Genomic DNA, 14,767 nt, shown 5'->3' on the forward strand with positions numbered 1-14,767 from the left:
CTGTTTTCAAATTTTAATCGGCCAAAGAAAAAAAGGTCGTTGCTTCAAATTTATAATTTTGAATAGCATATAGACATATACCTTTATAAACTCAGAGAATAGAAAATGAAATTTCAACGAGAAATTTATATTTCAACAAGTTCTACGTTATTTATAAAAATAAATGTCAGTAAATACGTCCAGTGTATGTTATTAATATTAGATATTTTGCGTTTCGTGATGATTTTCTATTGTTTTAAATAAAATGCTTTATATTAAATTAATATGAAACAGAGATATTATTTTACAATCCAACCCCAGATTATTTATCTAGGCATACGATCTCATAAGTTTTATACATTGAGGTGAGTAGATTTATTATATCATTGGTTTTATATTGTATTCATGCATTGTTTATCAAATTCAAAACAAAAAAAAAAAAAAAATTGGAAGATTGGCAACATATTGTTCGACTGTCATATTTACTAATGGTCTGAAGCATGGTCTGAAGCTAGTTGCAAATGAGAACCAATAAGAATGATGGACGTTCTGATTGAAAATAATTGAGCAAATACTTAATTGTGTTGTAATTATATTATTTTTTTTTTAAATCTGGAGTTGTTAGCTTCATATACAATTTAAGTATATAGCTTCAAGCTTTAAATACTATTAAAAGGTGAGTGATAGTATTTAAATTAGTGGTTTTAACAATTTTAAGGAGCAGTCAGAAGTTAGTGCGCTTCTATCTGTCAAATCATAGCTTCTCAGAAGTAGTCTCCTACATAACCTAAAATAATTGTATGAGGGTCGTTTTCCGCGTGTTACTTTAAAATTTATTTCAAGAGTTGTGAAATTATTAAGTGTATTTACAATGGGGAAAGTAAGATCAGCCCCCGGGGCTCCCCGGAAAGAAGGGTTCAACAAATCTGGACACTCGATGAATCCCGAGAGGCCAATAGAAGGTTTAAAAGGTGTTGGTAAACCTAGAACAAAAGGAACTATCAAAAGACTGCAGATGTACCGTAACTTTAAGGCTAAAAGAGATAAAACAGGTAAAATACTTACACCTGCTCCATTTCAAGGCTGGCTCCCATCAGGCACTCGCGCAAGGGTTGAACCAAATCAAAAGTGGTTCGGTAATTCGAGGGTCATTTCACAAAACGCCTTACAAAAATTTCAAGATGAATTTGGAGCAGCCATCAAGAATCCTTACCAGGTTGTAATGAAGCCAACAAATTTACCTATTACTTTATTAAATGAAAAAGCTAAGCATGCTCGTGTACATCTGTTAGATACAGAAGGGTTTGACAAAACATTCGGCCCAAAGAAACAAAGAAAAAGAGTAAATTTAAAATTTAGCGATCTTGAAACTTTATCAAAAGTAGTTGAAGAAAAAACAGAAAAATATGATGAAAACAAGGATGTGGATAGAGTACGTGAGGACAGTGGGATTAAGGAAGGTCAAAGGGAGTGGATATTTGGAGCTGGAATGAGTAAAAGAATATGGAATGAGCTTTACAAAGTCATTGATTCTTCTGATGTTTTATTGCAAATTCTCGACGCAAGAGATCCTATGGGTACGAGAAGTCCATATGTTGAAAAATTCCTTAGAGAAGAAAAACCACATAAACATTTAATATTTATCTTAAACAAAGTTGATTTGGTTCCTAACTGGGTTACACAGAGATGGGTTGCTATATTAAGTTCAGAATATCCCACTATCGCATTTCATGCCTCTATGAATCACCCATTTGGTAAAGGATCTCTTATCAATTTGTTGCGACAGTTTGCCAAATTACACATAGACAAAAAACAAATTAGTGTAGGTCTAATTGGTTATCCTAATGTTGGTAAATCTTCTGTAATTAATACATTAAGATCTAAAAAAGTCTGTAAAGTTGCTCCAATCGCTGGCGAAACTAAAGTATGGCAGTATATTACACTGATGAGAAGAATATTTTTAATTGATTGTCCTGGAATTGTGTATCCTTCGGCTGAAACTGACACTGAAAAGGTTTTAAAAGGTGTTGTTAGAGTTGAACTGGTACAGAACCCTGAGGACTATATAGAAGAAGTTATTAAAAGGGTTAGAAAGGAGTATTTGATAAAAACGTATAAAGTCGATGGGTGGACTTCAGCAACTGAGTTCTTAGAGAAATTAGCAGCTCGTACTGGTAAATTACTTAAAAAAGGAGAGCCCGATATCTCTCAAGTTGCTAAAATGGTTCTTAATGATTGGCAGCGAGGTAAACTTCCATTTTATGTAGCACCTGAAGGTTTTGAAGTGCCTTTAGTGAAACAACCAGCTGTAGAAAGTAAGGAAACAGTAGCCAGTAATGTTGAAGAAAAGAAGGAAGAAACTGAACAAGGATCGATAGTAACAAAATCAGATGATGACATAGAAAAGCCGGCTTTAACTGTAAATAAATTGGTAATTGCTCAAGATTTTGCAAAAATACGAGTCTGTTTACAGTTTGACAATGAAGAAGATGTAAAGCCCCTTGAAGAGGTTGTTATTCCAGAAGAGTTACAAGGTATTGATGATCAAAATGATGATAGTAAAACACAGAATGGAGATGATGATGAAAATGAAGACAAAAGCAAAGATGAAAATGAAGACACAAAAAATAAGGATGAAAATGAAGACAAACATAAAGATGAAAATAATGATGAAGATAATGAGAGTGATTCAGATATAAGTAACTTTTACAGTGGTGATGAAAATGTATGTAGTGATGTTGAAGATTATTTGACAAATGATGCAGAAACCATTAAAGAAAATAAGAAAAGAAAAAGGCTGGAAGTAGCAAGTGGTACATTTACTGTGGAAGAAGTAAAAGAAAAGAAACATAAAGGAGCTGTAATACACAAAGCTAAACTAACTGCAAAACAAAGGAGAGCTTTAGAAAGAGCTCAAAAGCGTACGAAAACTGGAAGTAACTTCTACGAGGTGTCTAATGTGAAAAATAAAAATAGAAATAAAAAGAAACCTGTTTAAAACATACAATTGTACATTAGATACCTTACCTTTTAGTTACTTAAGAAATAACTTGCTATTGGTAATCTGTTACAGTTGACAAAAATTGTGTTATGAAAATAAAATACTTTGTGTAAAAATGATTTTTATTTATACAAAATCAGCCCATAGAAAAATTAAAATGTTGAGTATTATGATTTTACATAAATATTGTTGCCACCACTGTTACCGTCTACTAATATAGTAATAATTATATATATTTTTAATTATATTAATTAAAATTTTGTTTATGTCATCTGAGATTAGGTTATTTCAAACATCTTTTTGAATGTTAAAAAAAATATATGATTTACTTTTTTAAGATTAAACAGAATTGGCAAAAAATAAGTTATTGTAAAATACCTATAATTATTTGTTTCTTTTTATTACACACATATCATTTTATGTTCCTACATGTATTTTTGAGTGTAATAAAGTGTGTAATATATTTACAGATGTCATCTGAAAGTGAAAGTGATGAAGATTATGTACCAGGAGAGCCGGAGAAACTGTCAGAGGAGGAGTCGGCCGACGAAGAGACTGACTTACAGTTTGAAAAAGAATTAGAACATACAACTAACAAACGAATAGCTACACAATCTGGTAAAGGTAAAAAGAAACGAAAAACAAAGGATGGTGTCAAAGATGTTATTAACGACACAAAAGAAGAACCTAATGAAAATCTAGTTCAATCAAACCCCGAAGAAGAAAAGAAACGAGAAGAGGATTTGTGGGCAAAGTTTCTAGAGGGGACAGATACCAAACCTAAACCTGTTACAAAAGAACCAATCACACAACCTCTTGACAAAGTTAATGAAATTAAAAAAAAGGACGATGGTGAAAATATTAAACAAAAATTTGATGACAAAGATACAGAAAAAAGAATATTTGAATTTGCTGGAGAAACTATTGTTGTTGAAAATAATACAATTAAAGAAAAAATTAAGACACCTGAAACAGCTGACACAGGTTTATATTTGTGTATATACTATTTGTTACTATATGTTCTATTTGTGGTAGGAACATAGTGACTCATCATTGCAACGGCTAGGTAAAGACATACTCACAGTGAGGTGAAAATTCAAATCAAATATTCTGATCAATATGAACACGGAACAATTTATTTTGATTTAATTGATCTTGGACGTTCCCAACCTTTTATTCACACACATATTACAGTTAATTATACCAATTTTATATGTTTATCTAATATCAATCGCAAATTTAAAATTAATTTTCATTTTTGTAATCATGCTACTCGTTACTACGAATCTAGTACTTTGGCTGAGGGTCGTGAATTTGAGGATTCTGCTGTATCTGCATTTGCGAAAGTGCGACACCCCAGAGGTTTTAGTCCGTGCGACTCGGACATACCCTCCAGCTCCCCCGGGCTGTAGGCATGCATTAGGGATTTCCTCTGGGTAAAAAAAGGACGGTTTTTGTTTTTATTAAATTCAAGTCACCACCTTGCAATTGTAAATTAACGTCATTAAATATTTTAAAAAGGTCGGTCTAAACCGATTCAGTTAGTTTGTTATTGCTTATTTAAATGTTTTAATGTTCATTTACGCTATAATAATAAGACAAATAAATGAATTATGAATGTCTGTTGTGAGCGGGGATCGAACCCACAACCGCCAGTGCAACAGTGCCAGTGCTGTGACTGCTGTGCCAACGCGTCGTCATAAACATCATTAAAAAAAATTATGTGGTGTCATGGGACACCAGGTAGGAACGAAGTTCCTTCGGATAGTATAGAAGCAACGCAATTTAAAAAAAAAATTGAATTTTATATATATTTTCTAGTTCTTGTTTTTTTTTTATTTTGTCGATTGGTTTTTAATTAAGTACATAGTATTTAGAAAATTTAGTATTTTAGAAAATAACAAATAACGTAAAATAAAACAAATCAAACAAAATAATAATAATAATTCAAACTATTAAGTGAAATAAACAAACATGTGTCTTCATTTATTTTTGTCGACAGTATAAAATTACATAAATAATTAAAAAAAAGTTTACTAGTAAGGTTTTTGTTTTACAAACGTCATATTATACAGTCGTGTGACTGATATTACGTCACTTCCGTTCCATATTTTTCTTACGGTTTTAGTATCACATTTTTTTTCAGTTCGGTCGCCCAGCCAAATGTCAAGCCTGCCGTAAGGAACTTCGTTCCAATACACATCTTAGACGGCTAAACAAAATTGTTTTTTTTTTCCACTAAAGTGATGTATTTTCAAAGTATTTTATTATATTAAATTCCTAATCAGGTAGGTGGGTATTCCTTGACTGCAATAGCGCCCTTTTGCCTTTGGACCGGCTACCACCCCTACGAAAAGCTGCAGCGCTCATTAGTGGGTGGTACCGCATAGATTAGTAACCTGTGGTCTAGGAGCTTTGGCTAATTTAGTAGCATCAATGCGTTACTATTTTCTTAACCGAATACACTAAAAGCTTGTACTGACAATCGATCTACTGTATTGGTGCATGCACTCGATTTATTGCCAGCGATTGCGGGTTCGAATCCTGTTCGTGGCTTATAATTGTATGTATAGAAAAGTTTGTCTTTTATCTAGGTGCGCTTGCGCCTGGGACTCGGTTGTCAGTATGACTCGAGGGCACGTTCCGCCGTTGGTCCTGGTTGTTATCATAGACACCTGATAGCGATTGCTACACGCACTAAGCAAATTATCCGCCATCTCGTAGAGAAGCATGGTGGATTAAGATTAAAACTTTGAAATCTTGAAAAAGAGGCCTTTGCCCAGTTAGACGCCTACAGGCCGATTCTGTTCAGTCCAAATAGCTTGTAAATATTTCGCCGTTGGTTAGAAATTGCCCATATAAGCCCATATGTACATAAATTTAATATTTTTTTCGATAACTGCGGGTTTTCCTGTAACCTTTCCATTCGCTGCCGAGCACATCTCGTGATTTTTCGATTAAATTTCATGTATTATATATCAAATAAATCAAATCTAAAATAATCCATGTAAACAGAAAGGAATATGACCACCCACCACGAGTTTGATAGTTCGTAAGACAGGACAATGTCTGTTGGGTCAGCTAGTTGTAATTAATGTTATTTTTGCAGCAAAGAAATTAGAAGGACCTTCACGAGGTCGTGGCGGAGGACTATCTAACTTATTGGGTCAGTTAAATAAAAAGAACAAACTATCGACGCTCGAGAAATCTAAATTAGATTGGAATACATATAAAAAAGAAGAAGGTATTGAAGAAGAAATTTTAAGCCACAATAAAGGAAAAGCCGGGTGTGTAAAGTTGTTACAATTTTATATTATTTTTATTTTACAGACCATCGGAAGTGATATTTATAAAATTATATATATGTATGTATAGATGTATTGTGTGTCGAGATTGTGTATTGTACATAAAATGCAATATTTTTTACTAATTTCATTGGTTTGGGCCAAAATCTACTATTACATTTTTGTAACAAAGGTAGATTATAGGTCAATCGCAATATAGTGTTGTGGCTGTTTAGTATTCCACTAATGAAGATATCATAATTACTTTTTATTGTGATGTCAGGTCAAAATATTAATTGTGTAATTTTACAATACTGGTTAGTGGTCGTCAAGTGTTCGAAATTCGATTATAATTCAACCACAGACTAACAATACATAAAAGAGTATGTGTCAAATACATGGTAGTGTGTGTAATGTTTTTTTTTACTGATTTAATTTTTTTATGCATATTAAAAAAATTGTATTAAGCACACCTTTTCTATATAAACTATAAGCGGCGAAATTTAATACTCCTTCGTTCACGCAATTTTCGTAAAAAGGCGTAAAAAGTTTTTGCTTCACGTATTAATATATAGATTTTTATCGGCACGGATATCGAGCTCTGACTTTAAATCTGTTCAGAAACGAATTATGGGTCTTTTTGGTGGTATGAAGTAAGGCGTATAAACTCAACAATCGCTAAATACTTGTATACGACTTTCTCGTCTTTCATGTTTCAGTCATTCCTTCGCTACAAGTGACTTACGACTGCGAGTACGATTTCATTTAAATTTATCGCCTACACTTTTCTTTATTCTTTCCTAATAAATCGCCTATGGATGTTGATAATTTTTAACCGACTTCCAAAAAAGGACGAGGTTCTTAATTCAATTGTATTTGTCTTTATGTAGGTATTGCGTTTAATTCGGCCTCTAACATCCCACTGTTGGGCATAGGTCTCTTTCTCCATGTAGAAGAAGGATTGGAGCGAATGTGCTCCCTACTATGGATGACGATCGCTATCAGGTATTTATGATAACAATCGGGACCGACGGCTTAACGTGCTCTCCGAGGCACGGTGTGGAGACACCCAAGGGCAGATATCCAAACCGGAAAGAAATATTTGTACAAAACCAAATTATCCATCCCGAGCAGAAATTGAACTACTTTTGACTGGGTGGACCGATTTTGATCTCTTTTTGAATCGAAAGGTGGTGCGTGTCATGTGGTCCCATTTAAATTTAATTGACATTTTGTAATTGTGTTTGTTCGCAAACGGAAAAAACCGACTTCAATTACATCAAATAGGTAAACGAAAAGATAGTGAAGTAAATACGCGTTATCAAACAATATTCAGTAGTCATAAGATCCCATCAAGCATCAGCTTTCGCTTGAAATAAGAATCATCAAAATCGGTACACGCAGTGAAAAGTTATACGGTATTGTATTGTGTTACTTTAGTAGGATATATTTTATTTGAATTACATTTTTTTGTTTTTAGGTATTTGGATCGACGAGATTTTCTTGAAAGAACAGATGTACGTCAATACGAGATTGAGCGGGATTTGCGGATGAGTAGACGAAGCAACCGATAATTAAAACAACGTGCGCTATTATAGTCTCATTGTCTTGTAAGATCTAATTGTAGTACTCAATATCATCATAATAAAACATCCCACTGAAATAAAATATTTTCTTTTTTTTTTTTAAATCGTAAATAGGAAATAAAGAATTGCGTGCGTACAAAGTACACAAGTCAGAAGTGAAACTTCTTTGGCGAAAACGAATTGAAAAAATAACAAAAAGCCAATGTCACGCGATGTTCCCAGGCCATCCAAGTGCTGACCGCGCCCGACGTTGCTTAACTTCGGTGATCGAACGAGAACAGGTGTATTCAACGCGCAATGGACGTTTAAAAATTCGTGACCTGCGCCTAAAGAAGTTTCGCTTCAAAAATAATTAAATACCCTTTTAACATTCACGCTCTTTTTTTTTACGTTTCTTAAATGAATTATGAAAATATAAAATGCAGCAAAACGCTTGAAATAGTGCTATTAAGGTAGATTTGAATTCTCTCACAGTTTCTCGCTATAAATTAGTTCAATATCAATGTGCATCGCCTTTGTGGCTAGTTTAGTTTGTCCAATAACTATAAGTAACCTCGCAAGGTCCATTTCATCCATTCGACTCAATCACGTCAATGAATATGACTTGAGGCAATGAATTTCAATCTGAATACATGCTATTCTACAATCGGCTGTGTTCGACCGTCCGAACGATTTGCAGTTTGTCGTTTGTGCTAATCAAGCACTAAATAGCCTATTTGTCGTAGCGTCACATTGCAGTAGTGAACTTGCCTTTAAGACTTTCTGACGCCTTGAAATTATATTTAGTGACTGATCACTGTTAAAACAGTGTGAAGCCGGTTATGGAATTTTAAATTTAGAAATAATGACAACATACGGAAGATGGACGATGTTTGCAGAAGCGATGGAAGGTGTTCAGGTAAGTAAATAAAAAAATATATAATTGGACGTATCTATAGGTACTTCAAAGTTATATGAAGGTTTTATATCGGCTTCGTGGAACATGTGACTTTATATATTAAAAAAAAATCGGTTTAGTGTGAGTGGTATATGCATACAAAGTTTTCTGTGCACCCGATTCTATTTTACAGTACCTACATATTTTACGATACAGATACTTTAGAAATACATACTTTTGTATGTGGCATCTATTATTTTTAACATTAATTGTAATTACAAATACAATACAATACAAATACTCTTTATTGTACACTATCGGAGAATAAAACATTTTACACCGAAAAAGAAAATATAGACATGTACAAAAGGCGGTCTTATCTCTAAAAGAGCGATCTCAAATATTTAAGAACACAAGCACAGTTCTGTTCCCGAAAGACTTACCTTCAGCTAAATCGAAGAAATATGCATGTATTAAACTTTTATTATTTTATAATTTTGTAAACAATGGAGTATTAATTACATTGATTTTTCATAAATGTTCATCTCTTAGTTTTAGGAGACAATTGTCAGTAATGTAAGCCATCATGTTCTTATGTTATTGTAACAATTTAAATTATTTCAACTGAATTCTTATATAGATTCGGGAGGTTATTTAAACTATAAATTGTTTTTTTTTTTCATTTTTTTTTCAACTCTAATACAGTTTTAGTATGATTTTCCTTGCAGTAATCAATTAATAGTAGTAATATAACAGATAAGCCGCCGGTAATTTTCGGTATTCTCATAAAAGTTTAAATCAAATTTATATGGAAGATTCAAAATTAAAGTCAGTAAGTAATTAGCTTGATATTTGACGTGTAACAGAATTAATAAACGGTATAAATCTAATATTATGGTGTATCTACCCACTACAAGATACGAGGTATTTAATAAAAAGGCGATATTTAGATGACGTAATCTGGAGCGGTGAACGTAGCCGAAAGGAAAAGTGGGCGAACTACCTGAAGTTTGCCTCGAGAAGCGCCTACGCATAACCTTTCTTCACTACCCTTCCTACGACGTTTGTTATTTGAAGAATCTATGATAATATTATTTAATAATTAAATTTAGTACACTTTCGTTTTACATGCACACACCTACACGAACACACATTCACTTTTACATGTCATGCACACATCCCTTACTACAATGGATAAAATTGAACATAACCGTTTACTTTTTTAACATAATGCCTAGTTATGTATTTCATAATAATTAATTTGTTCATATCAGTGTGATCCTATTTTGGCCATATTCATACTTTATATTGTAACAGACTATCGTATTATAATGCTGTTGGATTGCCTAATAAAATAAATAAATAAATTAAAAACTTAGATAAATCTTGATGTTTTATTAAAAGAATCTTCTAAGTATTGTTCCACCAAATTGCAATAATTAATCTGCATAATAGAATAATTATTTAAATATCTATTTACTTATTATTGTCTACCGACACATTAACCAGCTTAAAAAAGAAGGAGGGTTTACGTTCGTCGTACTTGATCTTTTATATATAGGTATAATGTCGATATCATTATATTAGGATCTGTATGATGATGTAATCATAAAGATTTTTCCGTGTGAGGAAAACTTAAAATTGTAAGCTCGTGAAATACTAAAAAATTAAATTAAAAATTAAAAAAACCCCAATACAATAACCCGAGTTGCCTTTAAAAAGTAATAAATAATTAAAGAAATTCAATCTTAAAGTTCCTAAGTATGTACGAGTAATATTAATATAAAAATTCTAAAAAAAAAATACATGACGCGCTTTCATTACGACTCCACTAGATTATATTTGCAGACGTTCGGTTATTCTTCCCCACTTTTACCCCCTACAACTTTTAAACGACTCAACCGATTTTCATCAAACATATCTAAAATCGCGTCCGTAACTCACCTTTCATACAAAAAAAAAAAAAAAAATTGAAATCGCTTCATCCGTTCGCGAGCTACGTAGCCACAGACAGACAGACAGACAGACACGTCAAACTTATAACACCCCTCTTTTTGCGTCGGGGGTTAATAAGTTTTACGTTACATATGTTTTTTTTATTATCGTAGGGTCATTGCGCCTGTTCGCGTCCACTTAGTGCAGTTGGCAAGTTTGAAGAAGAAAATAAAAATGTCCCCGCACTAATTTCTATGAAAAATTTATTTACTGTGTTCGTTATATAGTCTATTTAAAGATTAATTTTCAGTTTTGTTCGAAACGTCTTGTTATTATTTTATTTAAATACAAACTTCAGAATTAGGCGATTTACCCAGTTCGCGTCCATAAAATCCAATTTGCGTCCACCCGCTGGACCACTTCGCGTCCACCAGCTTAGAAAAGGAATAAAGAGGTGATATTTTTATGATAATGTAAAGAGAGGTTGGATTTTAATAATTTATTTATTGAAGAATTATAGTTATTTAAAAATCAACATATTAACATTAATAAATCACTATAAAGAAAATAAAACACCTATTTATTCTTCTAAACATTGATAAAACTTAAAATTAAAAAACAAATTAGGTACCCATGTATTTAGTAAGTAAATAGTAATTCCACCTATAAAATTCAACAATTATCTGTTCTGTGAATTTTAAAGGAATGTAAGCAATCTAAAGGATCAGCCTGCAATTACAATCACAGCAGCCTTTCGCAGTCGACTACTGGACATAGGCCTCGACAAGTTCACTCCTGTGTTTTGCCCATAGTCACAACGCTGGGCAGACAGGTTGGTGACCGCAGGGCTGGCATTGTCGTACTGAAGATGCTGCTGCCCGTCTTCAGCCTGTGTATTTCAAAGCCAGCAGTTGGATGGTTATCCCGCCATCGGTCGGCTTTATGAGTTCCAAGGTGGTAGTGGAACTATGTTATCCCTTAGTCGCCTCTTACGACACCCACGGGAAGAGAGGGGGTGGCTATATTCTTTGATGCCGTAAGCACACAGCACCACAAAGATCAGCCTTGATTAATAATTATGGAAACAAAATACGAGGTGGACACATATCTCCATTCGCATTAAATATTAATAATACCGTTATGTTTTCTTCTTCGTTACTTGGTTTTATTTGATACTAGCTGTGCTCGCGACTTCATCCGCGTGGAATTAAAAAAAAATATTGTTCTGTTCGTAAAATTAAAAAATAAATAAATTTCTAAAATAAAAGTAGCCTAAGTTACTCCTTATTACATTAGCTATCTAGATGGTAACGTCAAAATCAGTCCAGTCGTTTCAGTGATTAGCCGTAGCAAACAGACAGACAGACAGACAAAAATTCTAAAAAATGTTTTATTTATTTATTTATTTTATTTTCTCACATCTAATATTACAGGCATAACCCAATTCATTAGACATAGTAAAGGAGACAAAAAGCAAAAGGAAAAAAAAAAGTTAAACTATAATTAAAAAAGAATTAGCTGACTTAAGCATAATACTAAAAACAAAACAATGTAACATTAATAAATATAAAAACATTAAATTCAATTCTCATAACATATTATATACAAAGTAACTTTTGCGAATTCACTCCACGAACAAGAAAAAAGGTCTAGTGTGTCAGCCACCAAGTTCAGCGTTCTGACTGAACGAGCAAGGGGTCCGTTGCGCACTAGCTCGGTTCTGCCGTGGGGTACTGCAAATAAGCTCGGACGCCGCTTTCGTTGTAGATACCTATCGGGTACGCTCAAATCTATCCACTGCAGTGACCCTGGATTATTGACAACACCGCGGAATAATTTTAAAATATAAGTTGCCAGAGCCAGCTCTCTCCTAGTCTCCAACTTGTTGTATCGAACCATGCCCAATACAAACAAAGTTTAATACATCAAGGGATACAAGGGATACACGCCATTAAGCCTAAGGTAAAGAAACCTGGTGAATTTATTTTGAATATGTTCCAGCATGAGACTGTATTTGACTTCATGTGGAGACCATACTGCCGCATTATACTCAAGCTGACTTCTTATTAGGGCATCATACAGTAAAGAGATTGCTTATTTTGGTATATGTACCATGTATAAATCAATATGCATTTAGTAAAAAGCTGTTACTTTAATATTACAAACAGACACTCCAATTTTATTTATTTGTGTAGATAAGTTTTGTACCCTCTTGGTCTGCACCCACTGATTTTGTCCAATATCGGAATAGCATATTTTTTGCATATGTGCTTGTCTTACCGATTTCCTCTTCTCTTGAATGTCATGCAAAACTTCCCTTAAATCTTCCTCTGTGTATGTTCTTTTTTTCTTCTTCTTATCTGCAAAGAACTCATCTTAAACAGAAAAAAAATAAGAAAGAAATTACATATTTCATTCAAAGTAGAATAGGTATTAACTTGTAGTTATTAGTTTTATGTATTAAACTTATAGAATTAATTTAAGAAATGGACGCGATTTAGTTTTATTATTAATCCCTTTAGGTATAGTTTGCGTCCATTGCGGACGCAAAGTGGAAGTTTTATAAATTCGGTGTAGTAGTTCGCGTCCACCTTATTTTAACTGTTAACTATAAAAAAAATAAGCAAATTCATAATTATTATAATTCCTTTTATCATAACCAACGCCTAGAACCAGCTATGTATTCAAAATAGACATAAAATAATAAAAGACTTACCTTCAAACGAACCGCTGCCCACTATTTTCTTCTCATTATTCCGTGCCTTCGCGCTCTCTTGTTGAACAACTATTTTTTTTACCCGGGATTGCTTGGTCGCACAGAACTTTTGTCTATGCGTGCGTGCCTCTTATACATTGAGGTATTGCCGGTAATTACTTTTCGACTTATTGGTGTCTTAGTATACTTAATTTCGAGACTTTTGAAACTGAGATCCGTAAAATGGACGCGAATTGGGCGGTGGACGCGAACAGGCGCAATGACCCTATATCCTAGAGTTGTCATGGAATGCTTCTGAGTGGACGATAAAAGCGAAAATTATAACTCTTTAATGATTATGGTATAATACTATAATAAATCCAAGACAAATACTTACAATTTAGTAGTATTACAAGAAGACATGCCGCTTCCGTCTTAATATCTACTCAAGTATATTTACATTATAAATGGAGAAAAATGCTTTTAAGAAAAAATAAAATAAAATAGGCGGTAAAAAGTTAAAATAAACTACATTTTAATAACATTTTTTTTTCATCGTCTATTAAATTTCATCTGATATTTTATTTTTAATAATAAGCTTGTCTATTCTGTAAGTATTTTCAAAGTATGTAAGTTCAAAAAATTTTAGTGAGATGAATACGTATTTTACAAAAATAAACAAAAGCAAGTAATTATTGCCAATTGTCTGCTGTAATTAAATCAAAACGTCGGCGTCGTCGGAATGATTGTTTGAACGTTTCGAAACAACGTTTTATTGTTGAGTTCATAATATTTGCTCAGGTGTGTGTGGTGCGATGCGATACCTTTAAATGAATGAGCCACAAATAGTGCGGCGAAGTGCGCATGTGTACTCTCGCTCGATAACCACACTACGCCCGTGGCCGAGGCACGTGTCCATGTGATCGGCCAAAGGGACCACGAGATGAAGGAGGCTGAGTCGCGACCCCATACGGTGGTGATCGCAACGTAGCGGGTCGACTCTCGGCGCACGAGGGCCGTATGAAGGCGCGGGGTGAGCTTGCGCGCGACTGCTCTATCGCGCGGAGTGCCAGTCGCACGCTCGCTTTTATCGGGGCAGGCGTCAGTCCGGTGTCATCGTTGCGTTGTCGTTGTAGAGATCCGTAATCTAGTTTCTTGGATTTTATTTTCTTTACGGGTGTCTCCTTATCGCACGACTGCTGTGGGAATTTTCATGTGATGTGTCAAATTTTCTCCTGTTAACCGTGCGGTGCTGGGATATCGAGAGCTCGTGGGGTACACTTTTTTTTGGAAAAGTGTTTTTCTTGTTGGTGCGAGGCGTCTGTGGGACCTGGCACGGGCGGCGTGCGGCCCGTAGTGTCGGGTCGGTGGATGGTGCGGCGCGGGCGGGCGCCGGGGCGCGGCCGGCGG

At 34.1% G+C, this 14,767-nt stretch overlaps 1 protein-coding gene across 1 annotated transcript; it reads left to right on the forward strand.

Moving 5' to 3' along the window:
• Window positions 1–721: 721 nt before the first annotated feature.
• On the forward strand, window positions 722–7,932 carry LOC123659545 (nucleolar GTP-binding protein 2). Its single transcript, XM_045594754.1, has 4 exons — window positions 722–2,938; window positions 3,451–3,964; window positions 6,090–6,267; window positions 7,745–7,932. Exons 1-4 carry the CDS (start codon window positions 851–853, stop codon window positions 7,836–7,838), a joined length of 2,874 nt encoding a protein of 957 aa, XP_045450710.1. The 5' UTR covers window positions 722–850; the 3' UTR covers window positions 7,839–7,932.
• The last annotated feature ends 6,835 nt before the right edge of the window (window positions 7,933–14,767 follow it).

Source organism: Melitaea cinxia, chromosome 14 (genome assembly GCF_905220565.1).
Source record: "Melitaea cinxia chromosome 14, ilMelCinx1.1, whole genome shotgun sequence".
Lineage (NCBI taxonomy): Eukaryota > Metazoa > Arthropoda > Insecta > Lepidoptera > Nymphalidae > Melitaea > Melitaea cinxia.